Below are 12,201 nucleotides of genomic sequence, written 5' to 3'. Positions count from 1 at the left end.
CAAACCTGAATGTAGAGTCTCAGGTTTAACACAAAGAGGCACAAACCTGAATGTAGAGTCTGAGGTTTAACACAGAGAGGCACAAACCTGAATGTAGAGTCTGAGGTTTAACACAAAGAGACACAAACCTGAATGTAGAGTCCGAGGTTTAACACAAAGAGACACAAACCTGAATGTAGAGTCTGAAGGTTTAACACAAAGAGGCACAAACCTGAATGTAGAGTCTCAGGTTTAACACAACGAGACACAAACCTGAGTGTAGAGTCTGTAGGTTTAACACAAAGAGGCACAGACCTGAATGAAGAGTCTGAAGGTTTAACGCAGAGAGGCTCAAACCTGAATGTAGAGTCTCAGGTTTAACACAACGAGACACAAACCTGAGTGTAGAGTCTGAGGTTTAACACAAAGAGGCACAAACCTGAATGTAGAGTCTGTAGGTTTAACACAAAGAGGCACAAACCTGAATGAAGAGTCTGAAGGTTTAACACAAAGAGGTACAAACCTGAATGTAGAGTCTGAGGTTTAACACAAAGAGGCACAAACCTGAATGTAGAGTCTGAGGTTTAACACAAAGAGACACAAACCTGAATGTAGAGTCTGAGGTTTAACACAAAGAAGCACAAACCTGAATGTAGAGTCTGAAGGTTTAACACAAAGAGGCACAAACCTGAATGTAGAGTCTCAGGTTTAACACAACGAGACACAAACCTGAGTGTAGAGTCTGTAGGTTTAACACAAAGAGGCACAAACCTGAATGAAGAGTCTGAAGGTTTAACACAGAGAGGCAAAAACCTGAATGTAGAGTCTCAGGTTTAACACAACGAGACACAAACCTGAGTGTAGAGTCTGAGGTTTAACACAAAGAGGCACAAACCTGAATGTAGAGTCTGTAGGTTTAACACAAAGAGGCACAAACCTGAATGAAGAGTCTGAAGGTTTAACACAAAGAGGCACAAACCTGAATGTAGAGTCTGAGGTTTAACACAAAGAGACACAAACTTGAATGTAGAGTCTGAGGTTTAACACAAAGAAGCACAAACCTGAATGTAGAGTCTGAAGGTTTAACACAAAGAGGCACAAACCTGAATGTAGAGTCTGAGGTTTAACACAAAGAGGCACAAACCTGAATGTAGAGTCTCAGGTTTAACACAAAGAGGCACAAACCTGAATGAAGAGTCTGTAGGTTTAACACAACGAGACACAAACCTGAGTGTAGAGTCTGTAGGTTTAACACAAAGAGGCACAAAACTGAATGTAGAGTTTGAAGGTTTAACACAAAGAGGCACAAACCTGAATGTAGAGTCTGAAGGTTTAACACAAAGAGGCACAAACCTGAATGTAAAGTCTGGAGGTTTAAAACAAAGAGGCACAAACCTGATTGTAGAGTCTGAGGTTTAACACAAAGAGGCACAAACCTGAATGTAGAGTCTCAGGTTTAACACAAAGAGGCACAAACATGAATGTAGAGTCTGAGGTTTAACACAAAGAGGCACAAACCTAAATGTAGAGTCTGTGGGTTTAACACAAAGAGGCACAAACCTGAATGTAGAGTCTGGGGTTTAACACAAAGAGACACAAACCTGAATGTAGAGTCTGAAGTTTAACACAAAGAGGCACAAACCTGAATGTAGAGTCTGAGGTTTAACACAAAGAGGCACAAACCTGAATGTAGAGTCTGTAGGTTTAACACAAAGAAACACAAACCTGAATGTAGAGTCTGAGGTTTAACACAAAGAGGCACAAACCTGAATGTAGAGTCTCAGGTTTAACACAAAGAGGCACAAACCTGAATGTAGAGTCTGAGGTTTAACAGAAAGAGGCACAAAACTGAATGTTGAGTCTGGGGTTTAACACAAAGAGGCACACAACTGAATGTAGAGTCTGAGGTTTTAACACAAAGAGACACAAACCTGAATGTAGAGTCTGAGGTTTAACACAAAGAGACACAAACCTGAATGTAGAGTCTGTAGGTTTAACACAAAGAGGCACAAACCTGAATGTAGAGTCTCAGGTTTAACACAAAGAGGCACAAACCTGAATGTAGAGTCTGAGGTTTAACACAAAGAGGCACAAACCTGAATGTAGAGTCTCAGGTTTAACACAAAGAGGCACAAACCTGAATGAAGAGTCTGTAGGTTTAACACAACGAGACACAAACCTGAGTGTAGAGTCTGTAGGTTTAACACAAAGAGGCACAAAACTGAATGTAGAGTCTGAAGGTTTAACACAAAGAGGCACAAACCTGAATGTAGAGTCTGAGGTTTAACACAAAGAGGCACAAACCTGAATGTAGAGTCTGAGGTTTAACACAAAGAGGCAAAAACCTGAATGTAGAGTCTGGGGGTTAACACAAAGAGACACAAATCTGAATGTAAAGTCTGTGGGTTTAACACAAAAGAGACACAGACTTGAATGTAGAGTCTGAAGGTTTAACACAGAGAGGCACAAACCTGAATGTAGAGTCTGTAGGTTTAACACAAAGAGGCACAAACCTGAATGAAGAGTCTGATGGTTTAACACAAAGAGGTACAAACCTTAATGTAGAGTCTGAGGTTTAACACAAAGAGGCACAAACCTGAATGTAGAGTCTGAGGTTTAACACAAAGAGACACAAACCTGAATGTAGAGTCTGAGGTTTAACACAAAGAAGCACAAACCTGAATGTAGAGTCTGAAGGTTTAACACAAAGAGGCACAAACCTGAATGTAGAGTCTGAGGTTTAACACAAAGAGGCACAAACCTGAAAGTAGAGTCTCAGGTTTAACACAAAGAGGCACAAACCTGAATGAAGAGTCTGTAGGTTTAACACAATGAGACACAAACCTGAGTGTAGAGTCTGTAGGTTTAACACAAAGAGGCACAAAACTGAATGTAGAGTTTGAAGGTTTAACACAAAGAGGCACAAACCTGAATGTAGAGTCTGAAGGTTTAACACAAAGAGGCACAAACCTGAATGTAAAGTCTGGAGGTTTAAAACAAAGAGGCACAAACCTGAATGTAGAGTCTGAGGTTTAACACAAAGAGGCACAAACCTGAATGTAGAGTCTCCGGTTTAACACAAAGAGGCACAAACCTGAATGTAGAGTCTGAGGTTTAACACAAAGAGGCACAAACCTAAATGTAGAGTCTGTGGGTTTAACACAAAGAGGCACAAACCTGAATGTAGAGTCTGGGGTTTAACACAAAGAGACACAAACCTGAATGTAGAGTCTGAAGTTTCACACAAAGAGGCACAAACCTGAATGTAGAGTCTGAGGTTTAACACAAAGAGGCACAAACCTGAATGTAGAGTCTGTAGGTTTAACACAAAGAAACACAAACCTGAATGTAGAGTCTGAGGTTTAACACAAAGAGGCACAAACCTGAATGTAGAGTCTCAGGCTTAACACAAAGAGGCACAAACCTGAATGTAGAGTCTGAGTTTTAACAGAAAGAGGCACAAAACTGAATGTTGAGTCTGGGGTTTAACACAAAGAGGCACACAACTGAATGTAGAGTCTGAGGTTTTAACACAAAGAGACACAAACCTGAATGTAGAGTCTGAGGTTTAACACAAAGAGACACAAACCTGAATGTAGAGTCTGTAGGTTTAACACAAAGAGGCACAAACCTGAATGTAGAGTCTCAGGTTTAACACAAAGAGGCACAAACCTGAATGTAGAGTCTGAGGTTTAACACAAAGAGGCACAAACCTGAATGTAGAGTCTCAGGTTTAACACAAAGAGGCACAAACCTGAATGAAGAGTCTGTAGGTTTAACACAATGAGACACAAACCTGAGTGTAGAGTCTGTAGGCTTAACACAAAGAGGCACAAAACTGAATGTAGAGTCTGAAGGTTTAACACAAAGAGGCACACACCTAAATGTAGAGTCTGAGGTTTAACACAAAGAGGCACAAACCTGAATGTAGAGTCTGAGGTTTAACACAAAGAGGCACAAACCTTAATGTAGAGTCTGGGGGTTTAACACAAAGAGACACAAACCTGAATGTAGAGTCTGTGGGTTTAACACAAAAGAGACACAAACTTGAATGTAGAGTCTGAAGGTTTAACACAGAGAGGCACAAACCTGAATGTAGAGTCTCAGGTTTAACACAAAGAGGCACATACCTGAATGTAGAGTCTGAGGTTTAACACAAAGAGGCACACACCTAAATGTAGAGTCTGTGGGTTTAACACAAAGAGGCACAAACCTGAATGTAGAGTCTGGGGTTTAACACAAAGAGACACAAACCTGAATGTAGAGTCTGAAGTTTAACACAAAGAGGCACAAACCTGAATGTAGAGTCTGAGGTTTAACACAAAGAGGCACAAACCTGAATGTAGAGTCTCAGGTTTAACACAACGAGACACAAACCTGAGTGTAGAGTCTGTAGGTTTAACACAAAGAGGCACACACCTGAATGAAGAGTCTCAGGTTTAACACAACGAGACACAAACCTGAGTGTAGAGTCTGTAGGTTTAACACAAAGAGGCACAAACCTGAATGAAGAGTCTGTAGGTTTAACACAACGAGACACAAACCTGAGTGTAGAGTCTGCAGGTTTAACACAAAGAGGCACAAACCTGAATGTAGAGTCTCAGGTTTAACACAAAGAGGCACAAACTTGAATGTAGAGTCTCAGGTTTAACACAAAGAGGCACAAACCTGAATGTAGAGTCTCAGGTTTAACACAAAGAGGCACAAACCTGAATGAAGAGTCTGTAGGTTTAACACAACGAGACACAAACCTGAGTGTAGAGTCTGTAGGTTTAACACAAAGAGGCACAAAACTGAATGTAGAGTCTGAAGGTTTAACACAAAGAGGCACAAAACTGAATGTAGAGTCTGAAGGTTTAACACAAAGAGGCACAAAACTGAATGTAGCGTCTGAAGGTTTAACACAAAGAGACACAAACCTGAATGTAGAGTCTGAGGTTTAACACAAAGAGGCACAAACCTGAATGTAGAGTCTGAGGTTTAACACAAAGAGGCACAAACCTGAATGTAGAGTCTGAGGTTTAACACAAAGAGGCACAAACCTGAATGTAGAGTCTCAGGTTTAACACAAAGAGGCACAAACCTGAATGTAGAGTCTGAGGTTTAACACAAAGAGGCACAAAACTGAATGTAGAGTCTGAGGTTTAACACAAAGAGGCACAAACCTGAATGAAGAGTCTGTAGGTTTAACACAACGAGACACAAACCTGAGTGTAGAGTCTGTAGGTTTAACACAAAGAGGCACAAAACTGAATGTAGAGTCTGAAGGTTTAACACAAAGAGGCACAAACCTGAATGTAGAGTCCGAGGTTTAACACAAAGAGGCACAAACCTGAATGTAGAGTCTCAGGTTTAACACAAAGAGGCACAAACCTGAATGTAGAGTCTGAGGTTTAACACAAAGAGGCACAAACCTGAATGTAGAGTCTGTGGGTTTAACACAAAGAGGCACAAACCTGAATGTAGAGTCTGAGGTTTAACACAAAGAGGCACAAACCTGAATGTAGAGTCTCAGGTTTAACACAAAGAGACACAAACCTGAATGTAGAGTCTGAGGTTTAACACAAAGAGGCACAAACCTGAATGTAGAGTCCCAGGTTTAACACAAAGAGACACAAACCTGAATGTAGAGTCTGAGGTTTAACACAAAGAGGCGCACACCTGAATGTAGAGTCTGAGGTTTAACACAAAGAGACACAAACCTGAATGTAGAGTCTGAGGTTTAACACAAAGAGGCACAAAACTGAATGTAGAGTCTGAGGTTTAACACAAAAAGGCACAAAACTGAATGTAGAGTCTGAGGTTTAACACAAAAAGGCACACACCTGAATGTAGAGTCTGTTGGTTTAACACAAAGAGGTACAAACCTGAATGTAGAGTCTGAAGGTTTAACACAAAGAGGCACAAACCTGAATGTAGAGTCTCAGGTTTAACACAAAGAGACACAAACCTGAATGTAGAGTCTGAGGTTTAACACAAAGAGGCACAAAACTGAATGTAGAGTCTGTAGGTTTAACACAAAGAGGCACATACCTGAATGTAAAGTCTGAGGGTTTAACACAAAAAGGCACACACCTGAATGTAGAGTCTGTAGGTTTAACACAAGGAGGCAGAAACCTGAATGTAGAGTCTCAGGTTTAACACAAAGAGGCACAAACCTGAATGTAGAGTCTGAAGTTTAACACAAAGAGGCACAAACCTGAATGTAGAGTCTGAGGTTTAACACAAAGAGGCACAAACCTGAATGTAGAGTCTGAGGTTTAACACAAAGAGGCAAAAACGTGAATGTAGAGTCTGGGGGTTTAACACAAAGAGACACAAACCTGAATGTAGAGTCTGTGGGTTTAACACAAAAGAGACACAAACTTGAATGTAGAGTCTGAAGGTTTAACACAGAGAGGAACAAACCTGAATGTAGAGTCTCAGGTTTAACACAAAGAGGCACAAACCTGAATGTAGAGTCTGAGGTTTAACACAAAGAGGCACAAACCTGAATGTAGAGTCTCAGGTTTAACACAACGAGACACAAACCTGAGTGTAGAGTCTGTAGGTTTAACACAAAGAGGCACAAACCTGAATGAAGAGTCTGTAGGTTTAACACAACGAGACACAAACCTGAGTGTAGAGTCTGTAGGTTTAATACAAAGAGGCACAAACCTGAATGTAGAGTCTGAGGTTTAACACAAAGAGGCACAAACCTGAATGTAGAGTCTGTGGGTTTAACACAAAGAGGCACAAACCTGAATGTAGAGTCTGGGGGTTAACACAAAGAGACACAAACCTGAATGTAGAGTCTGAAGTTTAACACAAAGAGGCACAAACCTGAATGTAGAGTCTCAGGTTTAACACAAAGAGGCACAAACCTGAATGTAGAGTCTGAGGTTTAACACAGAGAGGCACAAACCTGAATGTAGAGTCTGAGGTTTAACACAAAGAGACACAAACCTGAATGTAGAGTCCGAGGTTTAACACAAAGAGACACAAACCTGAATGTAGAGTCTGAAGGTTTAACACAAAGAGGCACAAACCTGAATGTAGAGTCTCAGGTTTAACACAACGAGACACAAACCTGAGTGTAGAGTCTGTAGGTTTAACACAAAGAGGCACAAACCTGAATGAAGAGTCTGAAGGTTTAACGCAGAGAGGCTCAAACCTGAATGTAGAGTCTCAGGTTTAACACAACGAGACACAAACCTGAGTGTAGAGTCTGAGGTTTAACACAAAGAGGCACAAACCTGAATGTAGAGTCTGTAGGTTTAACACAAAGAGGCACAAACCTGAATGAAGAGTCTGAAAGTTTAACACAAAGAGGTACAAACCTGAATGTAGAGTCTGAGGTTTAACACAAAGAGGCACAAACCTGAATGTAGAGTCTGAGGTTTATCACAAAGAGACACAAACCTGAATGTAGAGTCTGAGGTTTAACACAAAGAAGCACAAACCTGAATGTAGAGTCTGAAGGTTTAACACAAAGAGGCACAAACCTGAATGTAGAGTCTCAGGTTTAACACAACGAGACACAAACCTGAGTGTAGAGTCTGTAGGTTTAACACAAAGAGGCACAAACCTGAATGAAGAGTCTGAAGGTTTAACACAGAGAGGCAAAAACCTGAATGTAGAGTCTCAGGTTTAACACAACGAGACACAAACCTGAGTGTAGAGTCTGAGGTTTAACACAAAGAGGCACAAACCTGAATGTAGAGTCTGTAGGTTTAACACAAAGAGGCACAAACCTGAATGAAGAGTCTGAAGGTTTAACACAAAGAGGCACAAACCTGAATGTAGAGTCTGAGGTTTAACACAAAGAGACACAAACTTGAATGTAGAGTCTGAGGTTTAACACAAAGAAGCACAAACCTGAATGTAGAGTCTGAAGGTTTAACACAAAGAGGCACAAACCTGAATGTAGAGTCTGAGGTTTAACACAAAGAGGCACAAACCTGAATGTAGAGTCTCAGGTTTAACACAAAGAGGCACAAACCTGAATGAAGAGTCTGTAGGTTTAACACAACGAGACACAAACCTGAGTGTAGAGTCTGTAGGTTTAACACAAAGAGGCACAAAACTGAATGTAGAGTTTGAAGGTTTAACACAAAGAGGCACAAACCTGAATGTAGAGTCTGAAGGTTTAACACAAAGAGGCACAAACCAGAATGTAAAGTCTGGAGGTTTAAAACAAAGAGGCACAAACCTGATTGTAGAGTCTGAGGTTTAACACAAAGAGGCACAAACCTGAATGTAGAGTCTCAGGTTTAACACAAAGAGGCACAAACCTGAATGTAGAGTCTGAGGTTTAACACAAAGAGGCACAAACCTAAATGTAGAGTCTATGGGTTTAACACAAAGAGGCACAAACCTGAATGTAGAGTCTGGGGTTTAACACAAAGAGACACAAACCTGAATGTAGAGTCTGAAGTTTAACACAAAGAGGCACAAACCTGAATGTAGAGTCTGAGGTTTAACACAAAGAGGCAAAAACCTGAATGTAGAGTCTGTAGGTTTAACACAAAGAAACACAAACCTGAATGTAGAGTCTGAGGTTTAACACAAAGAGGCACAAACCTGAATGTAGAGTCTCAGGTTTAACACAAAGAGGCACACACCTGAATGTAGAGTCTGAGGTTTAACAGAAAGAGGCACAAAACTGAATGTTGAGTCTGGGGTTTAACACAAAGAGGCACACAACTGAATGTAGAGTCTGAGGTTTTAACACAAAGAGACACAAACCTGAATGTAGAGTCTGAGGTTTAACACAAAGAGACACAAACCTGAATGTAGAGTCTGTAGGTTTAACACAAAGAGGCACAAATCTGAATGTAGAGTCTCAGGTTTAACACAAAGAGGCACAAACCTGAATGTAGAGTCTGAGGTTTAACACAAAGAGGCACAAACCTGAATGTAGAGTCTCAGGTTTAACACAAAGAGGCACAAACCTGAATGAAGAGTCTGTAGGTTTAACACAACGAGACACAAACCTGAGTGTAGAGTCTGTAGGTTTAACACAAAGAGGCACAAAACTGAATGTAGAGTCTGAAGGTTTAACACAAAGAGGCACAAACCTGAATGTAGAGTCTGTGGGTTTAACACAAAGAGGCACAAACCTGAATGTAGAGTCTGGGGGTTAACACAAAGAGACACAAACCTGAATGTAGAGTCTGAAGTTTAACACAAAGAGGCACAAACCTGAATGTAGAGTCTCAGGTTTAACACAAAGAGGCACAAACCTGAATGTAGAGTCTGAGGTTTAACACAGAGAGGCACAAACCTGAATGTAGAGTCTGAGGTTTAACACAAAGAGACACAAACCTGAATGTAGAGTCCGAGGTTTAACACAAAGAGACACAAACCTGAATGTAGAGTCTGAAGGTTTAACACAAAGAGGCACAAACCTGAATGTAGAGTCTCAGGTTTAACACAACGAGACACAAACCTGAGTGTAGAGTCTGTAGGTTTAACACAAAGAGGCACAAACCTGAATGAAGAGTCTGAAGGTTTAACGCAGAGAGGCTCAAACCTGAATGTAGAGTCTCAGGTTTAACACAACGAGACACAAACCTGAGTGTAGAGTCTGAGGTTTAACACAAAGAGGCACAAACCTGAATGTAGAGTCTGTAGGTTTAACACAAAGAGGCACAAACCTGAATGAAGAGTCTGAAGGTTTAACACAAAGAGGTACAAACCTGAATGTAGAGTCTGAGGTTTAACACAAAGAGGCACAAACCTGAATGTAGAGTCTGAGGTTTAACACAAAGAGACACAAACCTGAATGTAGAGTCTGAGGTTTAACACAAAGAAGCACAAACCTGAATGTAGAGTCTGAAGGTTTAACACAAAGAGGCACAAACCTGAATGTAGAGTCTCAGGTTTAACACAACGAGACACAAACCTGAGTGTAGAGCCTGTAGGTTTAACACAAAGAGGCACAAACCTGAATGTAGAGTCTCAGGTTTAACACAAAGAGGCACAAACCTGAATGTAGAGTCTGAGGTTTAACACAAAGAGGCACACACCTAAATGTAGAGTCTGTGGGTTTAACACAAAGAGGCACAAACCTGAATGTAGAGTCTGGGGTTTAACACAAAGAGACACAAACCTGAATGTAGAGTCTGACGTTTAACACAAAGAGGCACAAACCTGAATGTAGAGTCTGAGGTTTAACACAAAGAGGCACAAACCTGAATGTAGAGTCTCAGGTTTAACACAACGAGACACAAACCTGAGTGTAGAGTCTGTAGGTTTAACACAAAGAGGCACAAACCTGAATGAAGAGTCTGTAGGTTTAACACAACGAGACACAAACCTGAGTGTAGAGTCTGTAGGTTTAACACAAAGAGGCACAAACCTGAATGTAGAGTCTGAGGTTTAACACAAAGAGGCACAAACCTGAATGTAGAGTCTGTGGGTTTAACACAAAGAGGCACAAACCTGAATGTAGAGTCTGGGGGTTAACACAAAGAGACACAAACCTGAATGTAGAGTCTGAAGTTTAACACAAAGAGGCACAAACCTGAATGTAGAGTCTCAGGTTTAACACAAAGAGGCACAAACCTGAATGTAGAGTCTGAGGTTTAACACAGAGAGGCACAAACCTGAATGTAGAGTCTGAGGTTTAACACAAAGAGACACAAACCTGAATGTAGAGTCCGAGGTTTTTTTTTTAAGTTTTATCACTATTTTTAATGAAACGACCTTGCAAAGAATGTACATTCCCATGACAACACATCTCTTGGGAGCCAGAGTAAAATATGTAGAATCACATCTGTATCATCTAATGCCAACATCTTGAGCATCACATTTACATGGCAAACAGGATCAAGAACGCAACCATCAAACAAAACAGACCCATGGCTTCAGAAAGTGCAAATCCAAGGATAGCATAAGAGAAGAGCTGTTGCTTCAGAGAAGGGTTCCTGGCATAGCCAATAATTAAACTTCCAAAAACGGTTCCAATGCCAGCCCCGGAACCAGCCACCCCAACTGTGGCAGCACCAGCACCAATAAATTTGGCAGCAGTGTCAATGTCCCGGCTGATTGCACTAGTCTGGAATTCTCTGAGTGCTACGGTGCTCGGAGTCCCGCAAACCAGCGCTGTGTTCCCCTCTCCAGTCCTGACCTCTGGCCGAGACAATATGGTTGCTGAAATTGGTCTGTAGAGAGCTCGAGACCCAGCACGGACCAAGGTAGGGGTGCAGACGAGCTTGGCGCAGGCGTACATGGTGATTTATCGGGGGTCCACAGGGGCTGCTGTCAAAAACCGGGGTCACCCGCTCGGCTGCAGAGGTCGAAGTGACTGGAGACGAGTGCGCACGCGCACTCGTAGAGTCCGAGGTTTAACACAAAGAGACACAAACCTGAATGTAGAGTCTGAAGGTTTAACACAAAGAGGCACAAACCTGAATGTAGAGTCTCAGGTTTAACACAACGAGACACAAACCTGAGTGTAGAGTCTGTAGGTTTAACACAAAGAGGCACAGACCTGAATGAAGAGTCTGAAGGTTTAACGCAGAGAGGCTCAAACCTGAATGTAGAGTCTCAGGTTTAACACAACGAGACACAAACCTGAGTGTAGAGTCTGAGGTTTAACACAAAGAGGCACAAACCTGAATGTAGAGTCTGTAGGTTTAACACAAAGAGGCACAAACCTGAATGAAGAGTCTGAAGGTTTAACACAAAGAGGTACAAACCTGAATGTAGAGTCTGAGGTTTAACACAAAGAGGCACAAACCTGAATGTAGAGTCTGAGGTTTAACACAAAGAGACACAAACCTGAATGTAGAGTCTGAGGTTTAACACAAAGAAGCACAAACCTGAATGTAGAGTCTGAAGGTTTAACACAAAGAGGCACAAACCTGAATGTAGAGTCTCAGGTTTAACACAACGAGACACAAACCTGAGTGTAGAGTCTGTAGGTTTAACACAAAGAGGCACAAACCTGAATGAAGAGTCTGAAGGTTTAACACAGAGAGGCAAAAACCTGAATGTAGAGTCTCAGGTTTAACACAACGAGACACAAACCTGAGTGTAGAGTCTGAGGTTTAACACAAAGAGGCACAAACCTGAATGTAGAGTCTGTAGGTTTAACACAAAGATGCACAAACCTGAATGAAGAGTCTGAAGGTTTAACACAAAGAGGCACAAACCTGAATGTAGAGTCTGAGGTTTAACACAAAGAGACACAAACTTGAATGTAGAGTCTGAGGTTTAACACAAAGAAGCACAAAC

At 41.3% G+C, this 12,201-nt stretch overlaps 2 protein-coding genes across 2 annotated transcripts in view; both read right to left on the bottom strand.

Annotated features, from left to right (window-relative positions):
* The window catches only part of LOC147736913 (NACHT, LRR and PYD domains-containing protein 12-like), a 707,348-nt gene that overhangs the window by 422,392 nt on the left and 272,755 nt on the right, over nucleotides 1–12,201 (bottom strand). The gene's annotated exons all lie outside the window — the stretch shown is intronic.
* Nucleotides 10,629–11,288, bottom strand: LOC147736914 (ATP synthase F(0) complex subunit C3, mitochondrial-like). The gene has a single exon (XM_086953812.1). It carries the CDS (start codon nucleotides 11,192–11,194, stop codon nucleotides 10,775–10,777), a length of 420 nt encoding a protein of 139 aa, XP_086809938.1. The 5' UTR covers nucleotides 11,195–11,288; the 3' UTR covers nucleotides 10,629–10,774.

Source organism: Lissotriton vulgaris, chromosome 1_1 (assembly GCF_964263255.1).
Source record: "Lissotriton vulgaris chromosome 1_1, aLisVul1.2, whole genome shotgun sequence".
Classification (NCBI taxonomy): domain Eukaryota; kingdom Metazoa; phylum Chordata; class Amphibia; order Caudata; family Salamandridae; genus Lissotriton; species Lissotriton vulgaris.
The sequence above is the reverse complement of the archived record's forward strand: the minus strand, read 5'-3'. Positions and strand labels throughout refer to the sequence as shown.